Source organism: Dryobates pubescens, chromosome Z (assembly GCF_014839835.1).
Source record: "Dryobates pubescens isolate bDryPub1 chromosome Z, bDryPub1.pri, whole genome shotgun sequence".
NCBI classification, from domain to species: Eukaryota; Metazoa; Chordata; class Aves; order Piciformes; family Picidae; genus Dryobates; species Dryobates pubescens.
Window position 1 is genome coordinate 38,177,144 of NC_071657.1, and position 19,203 is coordinate 38,196,346.

General features: G+C 43.1%; 2 protein-coding genes across 2 annotated transcripts in view; one reads left to right on the forward strand and one right to left on the reverse strand.

The window, feature by feature from the left end:
• The window catches only part of ABCA1 (ATP binding cassette subfamily A member 1), a 97,928-nt gene extending 92,687 nt beyond the window's left edge, over nt 1–5,241 (forward strand). Inside the window, exons 45-50 of the mRNA XM_054179013.1 lie at nt 220–361; nt 1,572–1,706; nt 2,704–2,807; nt 2,935–3,027; nt 3,214–3,457; nt 3,665–5,241. Of these exons, the coding sequence (XP_054034988.1) occupies nt 220–361; nt 1,572–1,706; nt 2,704–2,807; nt 2,935–3,027; nt 3,214–3,457; nt 3,665–3,805 (859 nt within the window). The 3' untranslated portion in view covers nt 3,806–5,241. The remainder of the gene's footprint in view (nt 1–219; nt 362–1,571; nt 1,707–2,703; nt 2,808–2,934; nt 3,028–3,213; nt 3,458–3,664) is intronic.
• A 4,646-nt stretch (nt 5,242–9,887) lies between these two features.
• On the reverse strand, nt 9,888–17,496 carry LOC104305769 (protein NipSnap homolog 3A). Its single transcript, XM_054178306.1, has 6 exons — nt 17,416–17,496; nt 16,056–16,263; nt 13,396–13,557; nt 10,830–10,979; nt 10,374–10,460; nt 9,888–10,273 (listed from the first exon to the last, which is right to left on the reverse strand). Exons 1-6 carry the CDS (start codon nt 17,494–17,496, stop codon nt 10,197–10,199), a joined length of 765 nt encoding a protein of 254 aa, XP_054034281.1. The 3' UTR covers nt 9,888–10,196.
• Nucleotides 17,497–19,203: the final 1,707 nt, after the last annotated feature.

The following is a 19,203-nucleotide window of genomic DNA, read 5'->3' on the forward strand; positions in this document are numbered from 1 at the left end:
GATAAAGTACTTAAGTAGCTTAGGAAAATGGATTTAGTCTGGTAGTCACAGTCTCATGCTGAATTGAACAAAAAGAAACGGGGAATGGGGAGAGAGGAAAAAATAATTTGTCTGTATTTTTCATAGTTCAGTACTTCCCACTTGTTTCACTTTGAGCACCTAAAATAGCAGTGTGTGCTTGAGAAATCCTTACAAAGATTTTTTTTTTTTTGGTTACAGCATCTTGTCCAACATCCAAGAAGTCCATCAGAACATGGGCTATTGCCCACAGTTTGATGCTGTTAATGATCTGATGACAGGGCGAGAGCATTTGGAGTTCTTTGCACTCCTGAGAGGGGTTCCGGAGAAAGAAGTCTGCAAGGTAAACAAAATGCCATGGCACCCACCCCAGTGACCTGCTTGCATGCACTCTCCTTGCAACAAATGTGATGGCATGATGTTTTGAGGCTACTAAAGATACTGTATGTGGAAATCTGCCCCATATTCCTTCCAAGGCAAATCAGAGGCGTGTGGTTTTTCAGCACTGCCTAGAAAAGTGGATTAAATGGAAGATCAGATACTTTGAGTCCAGCATTTCCACAGGGGATGGTCTCCTCCATTGAATGACTTCTTTCCTTTAATAGTTTAAAGGCTGTGAAGCTGCAGGTCATGCAGAATCTTGTGTGCTGCAGGAGTTAATTCTTCTGAGTCCCAGGAAGCAAGCACTTTACAGCTTTACAACAGCTTCACACTGGCTGTTGCATCTTTCTTGTTGGTCATTGAAGTGCTGCTATTTCATCAGTCAGACATGGGGTTACATTAACAGTCTTTAAGCAATTAAGGGCAGTCGCCATCACAACACAGCACCCTTCTCAGTGCTGTTTCAGTCCTGGGTGCTTCAAAACAAGAGCTGCTGTAGGTAAGAAGATGGCATCTGTACCTAGTGCTTTTGGATAGGGCTAGATCTGGTACCTAGATATGTCCAGGTATACTGCTTGAATCCCTCTTTGAGAGTAGTTATGATGGGTGAAAACTGCAAGCTCATTTGAAAGTTGCTTGCAAGTTCCTCCATGTGATGTTTCCATCAACCCCATACAAAAAGGTACCCAGTTCTGGGTGTGATCTGCATAGTCCCTGAATCTCTTCCCCCAAATACTTTTTATCCCTGGGGGAGGCTATTGGCACCAGTAGCAATACTCAAGGGTAACAAACCACATCCTCCTCATTTATCTGAAGGACTGCAATGCCCCACAGTAGGACTGCTGTCAGTGAATGTCTCTGCTGGGAAGCTAGCTGAAGCTGGTGCTGCTAAGGGCCCTACACCAGTGCTTGACATGGCTCAGTTATGTTGAGCTCACACTCACTGGCTAATAAGCTGCAGCCATTTGGTTTTCTGGCCTCCCAGGGACAGGATTGCCTATATCCTCATCCTGAGATAAACAGGGTGTTTTAAAACCTTTATCTGTGCCAATTTAGATCCTCCTAAGTGGCCCTTCTGCAAAACGTTGTTAAAGGCAGCACTCAGAAGGAAACTCTCATTGTGCAGATGTTGCTGTGCTGGATTTAAGATGCTGTTGTGCTTTCTCTTGCAGGTTGGTGAATGGGCAATTCGGAAACTGGGCCTTGTGAAATATGGAGAAAAATATGCTGGGAATTACAGTGGAGGGAACAGGCGCAAGCTCTCCACAGCCATTGCCCTCATTGGAGGGCCACCTGTGGTGTTCCTGGTGAGTCTACAACCTTTGCTTACTAATGTTTTCCCTGGAAAACAGAAAAATCGTGTTCAAATGATGACTTTATATTTCACGGACTAGTAGTGTTTAAATACATGATTAGTCACTTAAACATGAGCTGAAAACACATGGAAATAAAGATCCCCTATTTAAAGGTAGGTGCAAGCTACAGTAATGGACCTCCAGGCTTCTTTTTCTGAAGAATGACTGGAAAAGTGGGAGTCTTGAAAGCGATGCCAAGCTGCCAGCTGTGTAGCTGCTTCACTGTCTCAGTGCTGCTGCAAGAATTTCTAGACCTACAAAAAATTTAAGACCTTCCTGTGTGATGCAAGCAAATCTTAACTGTGCAGTGTAAGGTCTGTGTTCTTAATGGAATGAAGCTGGAGGTGGGGAGATTCAGCCTGGACATGAGGAGGAAGTTCTTCACTGTGAGAGTGGTGAAGCCCTGGAATGGGTTGTGCAGGGAGGTGGTTGAGACCCCATCCCTGGAGGTGTTTAGGACCAGGCTGGATGAGGCTCTGGCCAGCCTGATCTAGTGTGAGGTGTCCCTGCAGGAGGGTTGGAACGAGATGATCCTTGTGGTCCCTTCTAGCCCTGATTGATTCTATGATAACAGTTGAAGTAAAATTGGAAATCAATGTTTTAGGCTTCTTTAGATTAAAACTGAGGACAAGCCTTAGGACTACTAAAGTGCATAGTGCAGGAGAAAGTAGCCCAGTGCTTTGTTTAAACAAGCTAGTTGTCTTCAACTGGTTTCAGAGCTAGGTATTGCAGCATGTTACAATTGCAGCTATAATAACAATACTTCTCAGTTCTGAAAAAGATGTTTGCTAATTTAAAATGTGGGGCATAAACTGTTTTCTCATTTTGGAAAATGAGTCAAATGTCCGTGTTTTCAGTGTTTTCAGTATGCATAACCGTAATGGACAGGTCTTCAGAGATGAGGTATTTGTTGGCAGGAATGTAACAGCATAACCTGTTTTTTTTGCAGGATGAGCCAACAACGGGGATGGACCCCAAAGCACGTCGTTTCTTGTGGAACTGTGCTCTGAGTGTCATAAAAGAGGGGAGATCAGTGGTGCTCACCTCTCACAGGCAAGTAGCAGCCCAGTTGTATCATACCTTGGCTTTTGCATCTACCAGGGCTGGATACTAAACTCTGCTTGGCTGCTCTGCCCTCCACTGCTGCTTGTGGTGCTAATGAAGTTACTTCTGCCTACAGCATGGAAGAATGCGAAGCCCTCTGCACTCGAATGGCGATAATGGTCAATGGGCGCTTCAGATGTTTGGGCAGTGTCCAGCATCTAAAGAACAGGTACCTATTTTCACTTACACCACAGAGTTGTCTGCATTTATATGGGGATAAGTCAGATGTAATTTCTCATGCAGGTTTCACTTTGGTACTCTGACAAGGAAAAAGTGTGCTAGATTTCAGGGTTTTCAACTTGCGTTTCAGATGCTCTTCAGATGCTCTCTTCTGTGCTGGCCCTCTTGTTTACAGGTTTGGAGACGGCTACACTATAGTGGTGAGAATTGCAGGGGCAAACCCAGACCTGAAGCCTGTTGAGGAGTTCTTTGGGCATGCCTTCCCTGGAAGTGTCCTGAAGGAAAAGCATCGGAATATGCTGCAGTACCAGCTTCCTTCTTCGCCATCCTCCCTGGCCAGAATATTCAGTATTCTGTCCCAGAACAAAAAGAGACTCCACATAGAAGACTACTCCGTTTCTCAGACCACACTTGACCAAGTAAGTTTTTACTAACCTGTCTGCCAGAAGCCTCTTTGTGCACCGTTAGGGATAAATCCACCAATTTGAGCTGCCTTTTAAGGGCATTTTAGCAACCCAAAGTACTGAATGCCAGGACTAATGTATGTCCCAGGAGGCCTAGTGTATAAAATTCCCCAAATTAATGAAAATCCAGGGTGATGTGTGACACAGCCTTTTTTCTTGTAGGTATTTGTAAATTTTGCTAAGGACCAAAGCGACGATGACCACCCTAAGGACCTGTCATTGCACAAAAACCAGACTGTGGTAGACATTGCGATACTTAATTCTTTCCTGCAAGATGAGAAGGTAAAAGAAAGTTGTGTGTGAGCCAATTTCAGCAAAGAAATGATGAGCAGAATGCAAACTTCCTTTTCCTGGGATAGGATACTCCCAAAGATGAAGCTAGAGGAAGAGAAACTGGACACTCTACTGATAACCATTCAATGCAATGCAATTCAATGCAATGAAAACTAAATTCCTTTACAGGGGCAGTGCCTCATGGAGTCATCTTATACTGTTCTCAAGTGAAAGACTTGAACTTAGCTCATTACAGTATAACTCTGAAGCTGTGGTAAAGCACCCACCAGATGCTGTGGGCTTTCAATCATACTGTATCTTGTTCTGTACAGTATGTTTTTTCTAGGGTTGCAAAAATAGTTCATTGAAGAATCATGGCCAGTGATTATTTATAGACATTTTAGACATGTATGTCCTTTAAACATTCATGTCAGGTGTGGGAATTTCTTGGTGCTACATCCATTGCTGGCAATGAATGTGCCAAGACAGTGGCGAGAAAAGTCACCACCAGTGTTGTAGCCTTAGGTTGTGAAAACTTACCTGACCAGCTGCTTTTCCTAGACTGGGGTAGGTCAGTTGGTGACAAATCTGGGGCCACAAAACAGTACTGTGCAGATGGGATGGCAAGAGATGGGCCATCTTATCCATACATCTCCGTCAGTAAGTGGTGATATGCAGAACTGTGAACGCTGCAAATGCACAGGATTGTCCCACCAGCATCATAACCAATAGCCTGCTCTGACCGGGTTTTTGTGTAGTTGAGTACTCTCCTGCTCCTTTGAGGTACTGCAGCAGCTGCATGAACACCTAGTAAGAGTAAGTGGGTGAGAAGCAGACCTAGGGTTTGGACCACAGCAGCAAACTCAGTAGTTGTACAAGCTGCTAATGCCAAGAGCAAATTCTAAATTGTGAGCTGTCACTTAGATGTGTAATACCTGCTCTTTAACCCCTGCTTCGCACCAGAAAGGTACCCATCATCTGAAGTTACTGCTTAGCTCAAGCATGTTGCCATTACTGGCTTTGCCAGGTAAAACTAGAAATGAGATGTAGATGTTTGGGGTTTTTTTTAACAGTATTATTTATGACTTTAAATAGGTAGGTAGCATAATTAGGGATTGAAAATGCTTTCAGTTGATCTTTGTAGCTACAGTATTTCTTTACATTATGCCTAAAATGCTATGCTTTCATTCTGTCCATTCAATGATAGCTGCATTCATGATCTGACCAAGTTCCAGACTCTAGCAATCAGCTGCTATCTGAATTACTGCAAGTTGTCCACTTAAATTTTCCAGTTTGGAAAGTGGTATAGCCTCAGATTAATGTGTAAATTTCTGCTTCTGTTGTGCAGTGCAGTTTCAGTCATTAGGTGATCCCTATCTGGAGAATAGACCCTTACATTACATGTGACAAACTGCTTCAGTAAAAATCCCCTTGAACAAGGTAATTCAAAATAATCAGTTTCAAAGTTTTACCGTGCCAGAATGAGAAGGGGATATTATACAGTAAGAGCAACCAGTTCTGGACCATGTTGTGCAGCAGTCATGGGAGAGTATGCTGCTTTCATTAACACATTTATGGGCCCCTCTGTCTTGGTTTTATATTCAGAAATAGGTTCAGTAATGTGGTTTGAATCCCAGTGCATATCCTGGGCTATTCCTGTATGTCATGCCTCCGCCTTAAATATCCATACAGGTTCTGCACTAGTTCTTGATACCACTTCACCATGAATTGATCATGCACAATTTTCTTCTGTGAATGCCCAACAAACTGGCTGGATGAGCCTGAAGAAGGTTGATTATTTATTTCCAGATAGACTTGGTAACACTGACCACTTCAGCATTTTTTAAAACACAAACAGTTACATATTTAGCACAGTTTCCCAATCCCTGCTGTGTCCTGCCTTGGGATAAGGTAAGAGCTTACTACATGCTCTGCTGAAGTGCCTTTTTCATATTATTTTATTTTATCTGTATAATACATTGCTAAGGGGATTGAGAGAGGAGTGTAATGGGGATTGGTATACCTCACTTAAAACATGCTTTGTTATTACTCTCATGGCATCATCACCCTTCGGGGATGCGTTACAGGGTGGTGATGAAGACACCAGATTTCCAGGTGCAGAAAAATTGCTAAACAGCTGTAACAGGCTGCAGATAATTGGAACAAGTGGCATGTGTTGAAGGCTTACCACTGTTAAAAGTCACTATTACAAATCAGAATTAAATCACCAAAGTGAAGGGTTTGTCCTGCTCTGCACTGAATGAGTGCATGCAGAACTGTAGTAAAGTTCTGGGATTCGTATCTGCTCCTGAAAGGCATGTTGTTTTCTCCTTGTAACGGCTCATGTAAAGGATTAACTCGGCAGGAAACAACAGTTGCATCACAATTGTCTTTTCTTAACCCACCAAAAGAAGAATCTCGACTCCTATTGCCCTGTGACTGTCATGCAAAGTCTATCTGTGACAAAGTATTTCTGTAAACGTGTATTGGGGAAAAAAAAAATCACTTCAGAATCACATACAGCATATGAACCACTCTTGAGAATGAAACTGCACTGAGGAGTTAAATTATTTTAAACTTTATTACCATTGACATGTTACATCCCTCTTTGTAGTAGATTTGTGTTTCAGTAAGGAGTTGTATTTTCCCCATGGTTAAACAACCACTTTGTGCTTATCCTCCCCTCCTGGGTTATAGTTGGTCCTTCATTCCAAGCACTTTATGCTGTCTGTAATGGGATCTATTTTTGCACTGGAATATCTGTTAACTTTGCAAAAATCTAGAGAGATTTCACAATTGAAATTTCTAAGTTAAATCCGTAAATGGACATTTTTCATTAAAAGGAAAAAAAAAAAGGCAAAAAAAAAGTATATATATTTGTATTTCCTAATAACTTTTATGTGAAATGTTAAAAAAGGCACTCTAATTGCCTTGTATTATGTGAAAAATAAAGCTGTTATGGCACCATTGGTCTTCATCGTGTCACTTTTGCATATGTTCTTTAGAGGAGTGCTACTTGGAAGCACTTAGAAGTCTTCCCTATGTTTGTTTTGTTGTGAACTTCGAAGCATAATACATTCCAGTACCTCTACAGCTTAGCGTGAGGCACGTACTCTTTACACGTAAGTGAGGCAGTACAAGATTTGAATGGGGAGTGGTACTTTAAGTCACTAATGTTTGTAAATAAAAAAAGTCTCCAGCAAATCCTGAAGTGACTGATGTAACTGTCAAATGAAGTGGCAGAGCGTAACAGCATTTTATGGATGTTTAACTATCAAGTCAGGTTCCTGTCTGAATATTTCCATTACAGAGATGCAGGAAGTTGCAGCAGTTTCTCCCTTTTGCTTTGTCAGGGAAAACAGGGAATGTTTGAATAGAAATACTTTAAAATGCCCTAGATTTATGTAATGTCAAATTAAAGGGAGATCACTCAAGTTGATTTTTGAACAGTTTAGAAATGGAAGCAGAAGAGTGGCCAATTGTTCAAAGGAAGCTAGGACCTCTTACATTCTCTTTGCTACAGCAGCTAGATTATATCCACTCACTTTGGACATAATTGCCTACAGCTGTTTTCTTAGTGCTTTCCATGATATCTTGATGTACTTTACAGAAGCAATAAACATGATTAGGCAGGCTGCACAAAGGTACTCAAGTAGAGAAGTGAAACCAATTGCTCATTGCATGTTAGTGATTACCCTGTGGAAAAGCTTCTCCAGTGCTATCAGTGACCTCTGACTTGCAGAAGGGAGTGCTCTGTACCACTGTACGCAGGACAGATATTTGACTTCTAAGTCCATGTGTCCTCTGCCCATGTGCTAAAGCAACTACTATCAAGACTGTTGCTGACCAAAATGCAAGACCTGCAAAATGCTGTACTTTGGAGAATGGGCTTTATCATTTCATAATTTTAAAAGAGTAAGGGATTGATGTGAACACTAAAAATGTAGACCAGCTGACTGTGACTGCACAATTGAACAAGAAGGGCTCACCAAGTTCAGCACCCTAAAAAAAAAAAGGCATTAAATTGCATCTGGCAAAGCAGTATGTTTGTAATCCAGAGTTTTGACTGTTTTATGAATTAAAAAGGAAAGGGCTGAAGCGAACTGTAATAAAATGAAGGGCTCGTCTCATGGCAGAGTTCACTGGGAAATGCTACCTGATTATCTCTACCACAGCACCTTCTAGGTGCAATGCCAGTCCCACTAATGAATTGTGGGACTCACATAAGGCATCCCAGTAAGAAGTCTGATTAAAACACAACTGGTTAACAGAGATGTGGGGACATTCCTCCTTAAACCAGAGTGCAACTGTGTTGTGGTTTAAAGGTGAGTGGAAACTCAAACCTCCTAGGTGGGCAGAAACCTGACCCCCAGGTGGAATGTGGGGGAGTCACCCTGACCCCAGGGGGTGGAAACTTGACTTCAGGGGTGTCACCAGATCAGGTTATTCCCTTCCCCTTTCCTGCCTTGCCCCCTGTAAGGGGGAAGAATTTCCATTTTGCTCTCTCTTGCTCTGCCTTCCAGAAGGCTGCTGACCACACAGTCGGGCCTGTCTCATGGTCCTGGCTTACCTCCATGTGCTAGGGCCTGCATCCCAGGGAATCCATTGCCATCCACAATCTGGATCTGCATATACCTGTATTTATCCCTTTCCCCTATATCCCTGCACATCCCTTCTCCCTAAATACCTTTTATTTTTTGGTAAAAATTATTTTCTTAACCTCCAGTTTCTGTTCAAGTATTTTATTCACCCTTTTACTTTCCCTGCCTACCTCTTCCCTGGACGGGGAAGATGGGGGTAAACTACTTTCTTTCTGGTGGGTTTGAGCCCTGGAAACCCAAACAGCCACAAATTGCCAAGATGTGATATTTGCAAGAGTCGCCAAAGGACATTATGAAAATTACACCAGCCCTGACTTGTAGAATAGAATACATAGCATACATAGAATAAACCAGGTTGGAAGAGACCCTCAAGATCATCGCGTCCAACCCATCAACCAATCCAACACCGCCCAAGCAACTAGCCCACGGCACCAAGCACCCCATCAAGTCTTCTCCTGAAAACCTCCAGTGATGGCGACTCCACCACCTCCCCAGGCAGCCCATTCCAATGGGCAATCACTCTCTCTGTATAGAACTTTTTCCTAACATCCAGTCTGAACCTCCCCTGGCGCAGCCTGAGACTGTGTCCTCTTGTTCTGGTACTGGCCGCCTGGGAGAAGAGACCAACATCCGCCTGTCTACAACCTCCCTTCAGGTAGTTGTAAAGAGTAATAAGGTCACCCCTGAGTCTCCTCCTCTCCAGGCTAAGCAACCCCAGCTCCCTCAGCCTCTCCTCGTAGGGCTTATGTTCCAAACCCCTCACCAACTTTGTTGCTCTTCTCTGGACTCGTTCCAGCAAGTCAACATCCTTCCTAAACTGAGGGGCCCAGAACTGGACACAGTACTCGAGGTGCAGCCTAACCAGTGCAGTGTACAGGGGCAGAATGACCTCCCTGCTCCTGCTGGCCACACTGTTCCTGATGCAGGCCAGGATGCCATTGGCCCTCTTAGCTGCCTGGGCACACTGCAGGCTCATGTTCAGTCTACCGTCGACCAGCACCCCCAGGTCCCTCTCAGCCTGGCTGCTCTCCAGCCACTCTGACCTCAGCCTGTAGCTCTGCATGGGGTTGTTATGGCCAATGTGCAGAACCTGGCACTTGGATGTGTTAAATCTCATGCTGTTGGACTCTGCCCATCTGTCCAGCCTTTCGAGGTCCCTCTGCAGAGCCTCTCTACCCTCCAGCAGATCAACTCCTGCCCCCAGCTTGGTGTCGTCAGCAAATTTACTGATGATGGACTCAATGTCCTCGTCCAGATCATCAATAAAGATGTTAAAGAGGATGGGGTCCAGCACTGATCCCTGGGGCACACCACTGGTGACTGGCCGCCAGCTGGATGTGGCACCATTCACCACCACTCTCTGGGCTCGGCCCTCCAGCCAGTTCCTAACCCATCGCAGTGTGCTCCCATCCAAGCCATGGGCTGACAGCTTGGCCAGGAGTTTGCTATGGGGAACGGTGTCAAAGGCCTTGCTGAGGTCCAGGTAGACTACATCCACAGTAGTGCTGGAAGCGAGCAACACTGGTTTTGGTAAGTGATCTAGCTACACAGAAAAGTACCGAGAAGTGAGGGGTTAAAATAGAAGACAGGGGAAGTTTGGTTTACACCATAACTGACACAACTCTAGTTCTTTTTTCTGGGGGTGTAAGACTATCAGCATAAACTTCTGTTTAGCAATTGCTATCAGGGTACAAAATCTTACTGATGCCCATTGCTAGTGATCCACATTTTGCATGTTTATTGCAAACTGAAGAACAGCTTGGTTCATGAGGGTATGACAGTCCACATGATAGCACTTGCTGACTTCTTCCTACAGGAGGTTACTTGAGTGGAGAGCATGGCAAAGGGATCAGGAGCATATTTTCTTGTGAATCCAGGAATCTGACACTGTCCCGCACTAAAATGAAATTATATTTTATTAAGATAGTCATTCAGTGAGAAATAACAGTTTTGTCAGCATGCATGCAGTTACATTCTCTGGATCAATCATCTCTTACCAGCTGCTACCACTCTGGCATCTTCATGGGCTCTATGCCTTCCCGCTGCCCGGTGATCTGGACTCTCATTCCACCAAATCACATGGACTGAGAAAGGAGAAATCAAATCAGCTGAATACTGTTAGCCTGCACTAAGACATATGCTGTAAGTCCTGGCAGTCTGCCTTCTCCAGGCAAGTAAGTGTTGGGATGAACTTTTGCTAATCCTTTAAAAATTTTGACTCCTTAACATCAGATCAGAGAGTCTTTCAAGATAGCATCAGGCTACCTTAAAGGCTGGCTTAAGCCTATAAGCAAATACAAAAAGCCGGGTTCAAGGACTGTTTACATAACTCTGGTGATCCACAGCAACATTTGCACCAATCCAGCCAGCCAATCCTGATCCAGGACAAAGGCTTGCCCCCTCTACCTCTGCCTCTTCCCATGCTAAAGTCTGTATAAGAAACTGAGGAGTACCTGTGTTAAGTAATCCATACTCTGTGTGGAAAATACCAATTAGCTTGGTATAGCCTGCACTGATGTGAGTATTGATTGCAGCTTGGAATGCTTCACCCCACAATGCTGGCCCACCAGGCTTCATTCGGAAAGTAACCCATTCATATACTCCTGGAAGACAAGACAAAGGAGACTTCAAGAAAGGAAATAAAAAATACCATGCTGATTCTCAAGCAGCATGTGGACTTGATGATCTCTGAGGTCTTTCCCAACCTTATTGATTCTATGGTTCTATGATTCTATTTAACATGAAACCATTTCCCTGCCACTTAGGGTCATCACAGCATGTACAACATCTCACATCTTCATGGGGCTTACAAGATCATAGGTAAGCTGCTGCTTGCTAACTAGAGTGAGTTCAAGTGTAAGTACTGGAACCCTGAGGAACAGAAGGCTTCATACAAAGCCTAACTAGGCATTTTTCAGTGTTTCCTGGAAATCTGGAGAGATTTGCTCTACTATGCAGAAATCACAAATACTCAGGATGTTTGTAGGATTTGGATGGCCACATGAACAATACAAGGTGGTATTTTCTGAGACTGGTGACATTTTCTGGCACTGAAGTGGTTAATGACATTATAAACCCCTTTGCCCCCAGGCAATTGATCTGTAGGCATACCCAACAGAGCAGGACTAGCTTTGCATCTCTGCTCTGCCAAACAACCTCCCTTGTTTGTAGACAAATGGCATGATTTGCTGAAACACTACAGTCCTGATACAAGACACATTATCAGTTTGGTTCAGGTAGTTACTCTAGATGATAATTGCTGGCATTTTAACAGAAGACACTGCATGGCAATCAAACAATCAATGTTGGAGAAGACCTCTAAGATCATCAAGTCCAACCATCAACCCAACATTACCATGCCCATTAAACTATCTCCCAAAGTGCCACATCTACATGTTTTTTGCAGCACCTTCAGATGGTGATTCCACCACCTCCCTGGGCAGCCTGACCATTCTTTCAGGAAAGAAATTTTTTCCAATGCACAACTTAAACCTCCACTGGCACAACTTGAGGCTGTTTCCTATCATCCTATTGCTAGTTACTTGGAGAATAGATCAGCCCCCACATCACTACAGCCTCCTTTCAGGTAGCTGTAGAGAGCAAGAAGGTCTCCCCTCAGTCTCCTTCTCTCCAGATTAAACACTTCCAGTTCCCTCAGCTGTTCCTCATAAGACCTGTTCTCCAGACCTTTCAGCAGCTTCACTGCCCTTCTCTGGACACGCTCCAGCAATTTAAATATCCTTCTTGTAATGAGGGGCCCAAAACTGGACACCGTTTTGGGGGTTCAGCTTCACCAGTGCTGAGTACACAATCACTTCCCTACTCCTGCTGGCCACACTATTAACGATACCAGCCAGGCTGCTGCTGGCCTTCTCAGCAACCTGGATACACAGAATTTAAGGACAGGATATCTATGCCTAATCTGTGATCATTACAAAATTTGTTCAACTTTCATGTATCTTTAAAATCATGGTTTGGTTTGGTTTTGTTTTTTCCCCTTAAAACTATTACGTGAAAAAATAAGTGACATTGAAGAAAAGTGCTAAAAGAGAAAACCCTCAGTGAAAGAGAGACAATCATCACCTTTAGCACCTCCAGGAAATGCACTCTCACTGATGGAAGGACAAATCCACTCTGGATGATTGCTCTTAGTGTCAGATGGACAGAGTTAAAAACATTTAGGCTGAATAAGAATATAGCAAACTGGTCTGAACCTAAGATGACAAGAATGGAAGGACCTCATGACTAAAGGAAGGCCCTCAAGACTAAAGGATGGAATGACCTTGAAGGTTAAAATAATTAGAAACAAAACACAATAATTAACAGCAGTATCTAAAGGCAGTAAAAATCTGTCAGCCTTTGTAGAAAATGTCTTCTTATGGCTTCTTTACCCAAACCAGAAACAGATTTCAACACAGATCAAAACATCACAACGCTCCCTACACAGCCTGTGGCAATTTTAACACTAAAACCCAAACCTCTAGGAGAAGAATTTAAATGTAAATGTAGGACCACTTTAGCATAATGGGTAATGTGATATAAAATCATGTAACCAATGATAAAACAATTTCTTTACTATTTGTAATAAACTGGTGCTGTTTGAGTTAACAGTGTCCTGTATTTTTGATTTATGACCTAGCAGTTGCTTCTGCAGAACTGAAATAAAGCAAATAACTCAGCTGACTGGCTTTGCACACCAGGTAAAGAACCCTCTCTTTTCTTTGGAGACCACGCTCTGCTACTACAGCATTTTGTCTGTTCATTTAGGCAATTCACACAGGGATCATTACAACCTTAATGATCAGGGCTCTAAGTTATTGATGAAAGTAAGTGGAAAATCCTTCTTAAAAACTTTGTCACTCATTTGTGTTGTGTCACCTTTGTCACAAGGGTGTACATACACAGGCTTGTTACATAAAGGGTTATCTCATCACGTAATATCTGGTTTAAACTTCAAACCATTTTTTGTTAGTCCACCAGCATCAGTAACTTTAATCAGCAAAAGAGAAGGTAACTCACCCCCTTCTTTTGGAGGCTTTTCAAGTTGACACCAGGGAACCAGATAAGCAACCTCATTGTGCTGTTTTTCCATCAAGGGGAGAGCTGAGGAGAGGAATTTTCCCTGCCAGTCTTTGTCATTGGCAAGTGCATGCCGGACTGCTGTTCTGTGGGCAAAATTATCTGTTAAGACAAAAAAAGAAGAGAAAAAAAACACACCTATGAACAAACACACTAAACATCTCATCAGACTGAATCATAATGTGCAACAACAAGGAGGCAAGCTGCACTTACAAATGTTTGAAAGGAGTATTTTTCAAGAGCATGTTAGCTCAAAGCAGATGTGGCGAGTTTCCTGTAAATTATGCAAGAAGCTTTGCAGCTTTGCTTTAGCTGTCAGATTTAAATGGTTTAAAGCCAAACCAAATCTTCCAAGAATGCTTGTTACAAAGTTAAAATATAGTAAGGTCTCTCAAGAGAGATTTATGCATGACACCCAGAGAACTACTGGATGTGGCAACAGTTACCAAAAATACGGAGACCTGGAGAAAGGGCATAGGATAAAAAAGTGAAGTGAAAAAGAAAATTCAGAAGGAATATTAGCCTAGTGAGAAGAAGTGGGTGGTGGGGGACGTGTTTTGGCTTACATAAAATGACATTAAAATTACAAGTGTAGTAGTGTTTGTTTGCTCTGCTACAGAAAAGTTACAGAAAGCCCAAAACCTACACATTTTTTCCTTCTCCTAATTAAAAACAAATTCACTGAATTAAGAGCATCTTAATTGCAGCTGGTTAGGCTGCAGTGACATCTTAAGCATTATGTTTATGTAGACAGCTTTTAATAATGCAGGGAGAAAAATCCAGCACCTGAGGATGGAAGAACCCTGAGAAATATCAGTATCTTGGGACTAAGGATAAAAATTCTTTTCAGCTACTAAAACATATAAGGAGCGGTTTGTTGAATCAAGGAGAAAGGATGTCACATCTTACACTCATAAACACCATTTAAATATTTTTGTTTCCTTCTGCATTTTAAAAATTTCTCACAGATTATTAATAATGAGTTGTTTAGGTTTTTTTGTTGTTTTTTTTTTGTTTGTTTGTTTTAAGCAGGAAAAAAACAAGCTCAAAAAAATAAAAGACAAGGCAAAAAAGTTCTGAGAAGCAGGATAATTTATTAGCTATAAAGGCACATAAACTCGTAATACTCCAGTTGAGAGATGGCTGGTCCTTTCACTCCTCCAGGACAAAAGGGGTGATTCTTTATTCTGAATAGGTACTGTGAACATTCTGAATTTCAAGGAGCCAACTCAGGGCTTCAGAAAGTAAATTGGCTTAGAATATAGATAAACCATGGACTGCAGCCTACATAACAAGAAATGATACCAGTGCGCCTTCCAGCCTCTCCAAGATCCCTTGAGCTCCGCAAGCAGCACAGACAGCCCACCTAGTCTCTCGCATAATTGTAGCTTTTCCTGGTTCACCTGCACCTTCCAGGCCAGCACCGACTCCAGCAACATAAAAAGTTGATTATGCTGCAAGAAGCCTGTTGGTATATTGGCAGAAACTGCAATTAAATGCTCCATATGCTTGGGAAGTCAGAGCTGGCAGAATGGCTTCTCCTCGCAGCACAGTACAGCTGCAGGAGTTTAAGCATGCAAACTATGCTGTGCTAGGGATATAACTGTTAATTGAACTAAAAATTGAGAATAATTATACATGCATTATAATTTTAAGTTATGCTTAAATTGTAAATAAGAATTAGATTCTTCCAGAGAATTCAGTCCAAGGGCTAGATGATTTTTTTTTTTTCCCTAAAAGGCTGAGCAAGTAACAGAGATAAGTTTATTTCATTGGCTCTACAAATTCGTGTAGTTTAGGAACACAGTTTTCTGGCTGCTTCTTTTCCTCTCCAGGCTGCCCCTTCTGCTTTGCTTCTGGCTGTCTTACCTCTGACCTTGCATGCAGACTGTCATCTGTTTTGACTATGTAAAGTACAGGAGGGAGAGGGAGAGACAGTAGGCTGGGCTACCCAGCAAGGTGTGAATCTGTACAAGGGGTTATTTGTGATGTTGTTGAACTGTGAATATATGTAAATATACCTTGTATATGTTTATTGCCTTTTATACTTTTATTTATACTTTTATATTCAGTCCACTTTTTGTAACTATAATTTCATTTTGCTTCCGAGTTAGGGTGGTAAACTTACTCTGGGGTCAAATTTCCAATTTGTTGGGGTGCAATCCAACCCACAACAACATGTATATAAATACATACAGAGTGCACATACAATGTCTGGACTTACAGGTAGTATCTTATTAAGGAGCTTACAATCTCTTTTCCATCCATTTTGAAATTCTGAAGAAATTCCTGGTTCAGGAACTGGCTCGGAGTTAAAAATGCCACAAATAAAACACTTTGCCCCAGTTCCTCTACTATACTTGTTTTGAGCAGAGACCATGGTTAGAGTTTTAACTTGCTCATCCCAGCATGTCACACTTTTTCCAGGCAAGTTCTCCAGCGTTCTTTCCAGCGAGCAGTAAAGGAACAAGCTTCTCTGGAACCCTTCCTTTAAGTAAGAGCAACAAATAAAAGCTGGGCAAGCATTGTGCTTGCCTTCTTGCCTGAGGGACAGGGAAGCACAGAGAAAGTAGAGTAGTGCAAAGGGATGCTGAGCATACCGTATTTCCAAACATGGACCACCTTATTCATTGCTCCCAGCTCTGCAGACCAGAACCCCACCAGCTCTGAGTGAGCTGTGCGAAGGTGAAAATACTTGTTGACCATTTCCACAAAGTCCTTCATCTTTGACGGCTTAATATCATACATGCGAATTTCATAGAAAATGCTATTGTTTTGTCTGGGCCCTGTAGCAAGGGATGCAAATACCTGAGAGAAAATATTAAGAAAGATAACCAAAACTAATTATTAATCCAGCAAACTGCCTTCTAATTTATAGGCCTTTTATTAAAACAGTAAGATGCTATAGATGGAGGGTTTTACTGGGGGCTGAGAGGGAGGAAGGTGTGATCTCCACTACACTACTTTGGAAAAAGTGCCTATGTGCATGACTTGCTGCAACGCCTTTCAGCAGCGCAACAGACCATGATGTGCGCTATTTAGTGCGCCCAGCTGCTTAATTATTAACTCGTAACAAAGCAGGGCTTTCCTTTTCTCATTCTCCTTTCTTAGGAAGCCAGCAGCAGAACACAAAATGTTGAAGTAATGAGTGTCAACTAAACAGAGTATTGGAAGGTGAGGCTGACGGTGCCACCAAAGCAAAAGCAACAGCCACATCTGCCTGCGCTGCCCCTTACCCAACCACCTCACTCTGTTGCACTGTTTCCTAATTACAGCACTGGGAAATCACATATTGTCGGCAAAATAAAGGCAAAGGTAAAAACGAACAGAAAAAGGCTAACTCCCACCAGCACACGATTGCTAAGGTCAGCATCCCTGCCTTTCACTGGCCGCTTCCCAAAGGCTAGTCAAGAAGAGTTTTTCTATTCATGTAACATAAACCCCTTTAGAAGTCCTAGGACACAGACAGTTTAATTTTGCAACTGTCTCAGTAATCGGAAACAAGCTACTCCCATCTAAAGTAAAACTAGAAAACACAAGGCCAAACCAGGTATCTGGCCTTGGCCCCTATTTGCACAGAGGTGGCTGCGGGGTGGGTTTTGGACATGTCTTACTTCACGACCATCAGCAGACACGTGCACTGCACGGCTCACACAGCTCAAGCCATAAAATACAGACGGCCAAGACCAAAGGTCGTGTTTCCTAACGAGTCTTCGGAGTATTACACGTCTAGTTTTGGCTGCTGTGTGTCAAAGCTTCTTTCTGCACTCACGGATTCTAAAGACCGGTCGAAACAAACGACACTGAAACCCCCCCACACACACACTCCCCCCTCACTCCCCCCTCACTCCCCCCCCATTCCAGGCCCCAGTGCCCCAAGGCCCAAACGGCTCGCACCACCAGCGCGCACGCCTGCCGCCGCCTCGCTCATCTCCCCCCGATCAGCGCCCCGGCCGTTACCTGAGGGCGGGCCCAGGCCCAGGCCCGGGCTAGGCGGGAGGCGGCGACGAGGGGCCGCCGGAGCGCCCCCGGGGGTAGCATGGCGAGCAGCAGGCCCAGAGGCAGGCAAACGCTGCGCTCCTGTGCCGATCTCGCGGGAGGCCGGGCAGGAGGCCGGGCTGCCCGGGGGCGGGGCAGGCACTCCCAGGGGCGCCCTCCCTCAGCCGGGCGGCCTCTAGCAGCCGTTGGGCGGTCGGCGCGCCGCGGAGGGGGCTGTTGGTGCTGCGTCTGCTGGCCGTCTCCCTGAGTGGGTCAGCTGTGAGCTGAACCGCGGTGAAGGGCCTGAGGTTTATTCTGCTGGATTTGGAAGGAGGGAGGAACAGAAATGCTCGTTCCAGTTACCAGGTGTCAGTGCCTAAGACGTGGTATCTTTGTCACTGCTTGAGTGCCTGAATACCATAAAAAGCTACCCTGATTTCTTTGTCCCCTGCAGGTTGGTGTGGGGCAAACCACTCAGTCAATCACCCGCCCTTCAGTATTTGCAGTATCAAACGTCAAATTGTACTAGTACAAGTCCTCCAATACGAGTCCTGAGGCTTTTCCTGGTAGCGCTCTTTTGGATAAACCCAAGATTTGTGCCAGGGGCACGCCCTGCACAGCACTATCACCCTCTTGCAGCTCTGTGCCTAACTGTGTAGTTCTTGCTGCCACACTGTTACCTAGGGGTGAGATTTTATGACAGTAGAGACCACATACCTTTGTGGAATTAACTATTAACCAAAACAAATGTAAAGATAAAAATTTCATTGCTGCCAGTCCATCCAGTTTTACACATGGAAGACAAATCACCTCCTAACAAAGGATGGTTCATGGAAGACTACCTACATTAACAAAGCACTATCTATCATGATTCCTCTTAACAGGGGCAAAACATTCCTTCTTTCACCTTTGTGATCAATTTTGAGGGCTTCCACATGGAATTAAGATGAAGGGTGAAATGATGGATTTGCTCCTATGAGTCTGTCATGCTTTATTTTGCTCTCACAATCATGGAGAATTGTTCTCTTTGTTAAATAAAAGCCTAGGAAGAAAGATTGCCTACGTTTAAATGAAACAGAATAAGAAGTTTTAACAAACACATTAAAAGAGCAGTGTGGAAAGAATGAAGCGTCTGTACTGCATACATGTTCTATGTTCATTTGCAAGTGGTATTCTCAGTTATATTTTTTTTTACCAGAAGAACTGAGCATTATACATGCCGAAGCGTTTTTGCAATATGAATAATTGTCATAATTTCTACAGAAGAAATACACATAAAGTGTGATTACTGATGCAGTTATTGCTGGTTTAAAATGGGTTTGATGTGGTTTTTTGTGTGTTTCTTTTGTTGTTGTTGTTAGTTTTGTTTTTCACTGATGAACAAATTACATGTTATCTGGAGGAACAGAATAAAATGGCAAACTCAAAAATATTTATTGTTGTCTTTTGTTTATCTTTTTATATGGATGAAGTAATGTTGTTCATAGCTATGTTGTGCTGGAATATTCCTTCATATTTAAAAAAAATATATATTTTTATTGCTTGAACTTTTTTTCCATGTGTGCTTTCTCATCAGGAAAGATCACATAAGCGTGGATTTGAATGTAATAGTTACAAAACCCAAGTTTTGTTCTTGCTAACCTGAATAGTCAAGAAGAAGCTTTTATTTTATGTTTCTTTCGTGTAGTCAGGGAATAGAAAAGTGAATGTGATTTTCATATTTGAGCAAAGCACTGTTGTGCAGGGCTGAAAAAACTGCACCAGAACTCA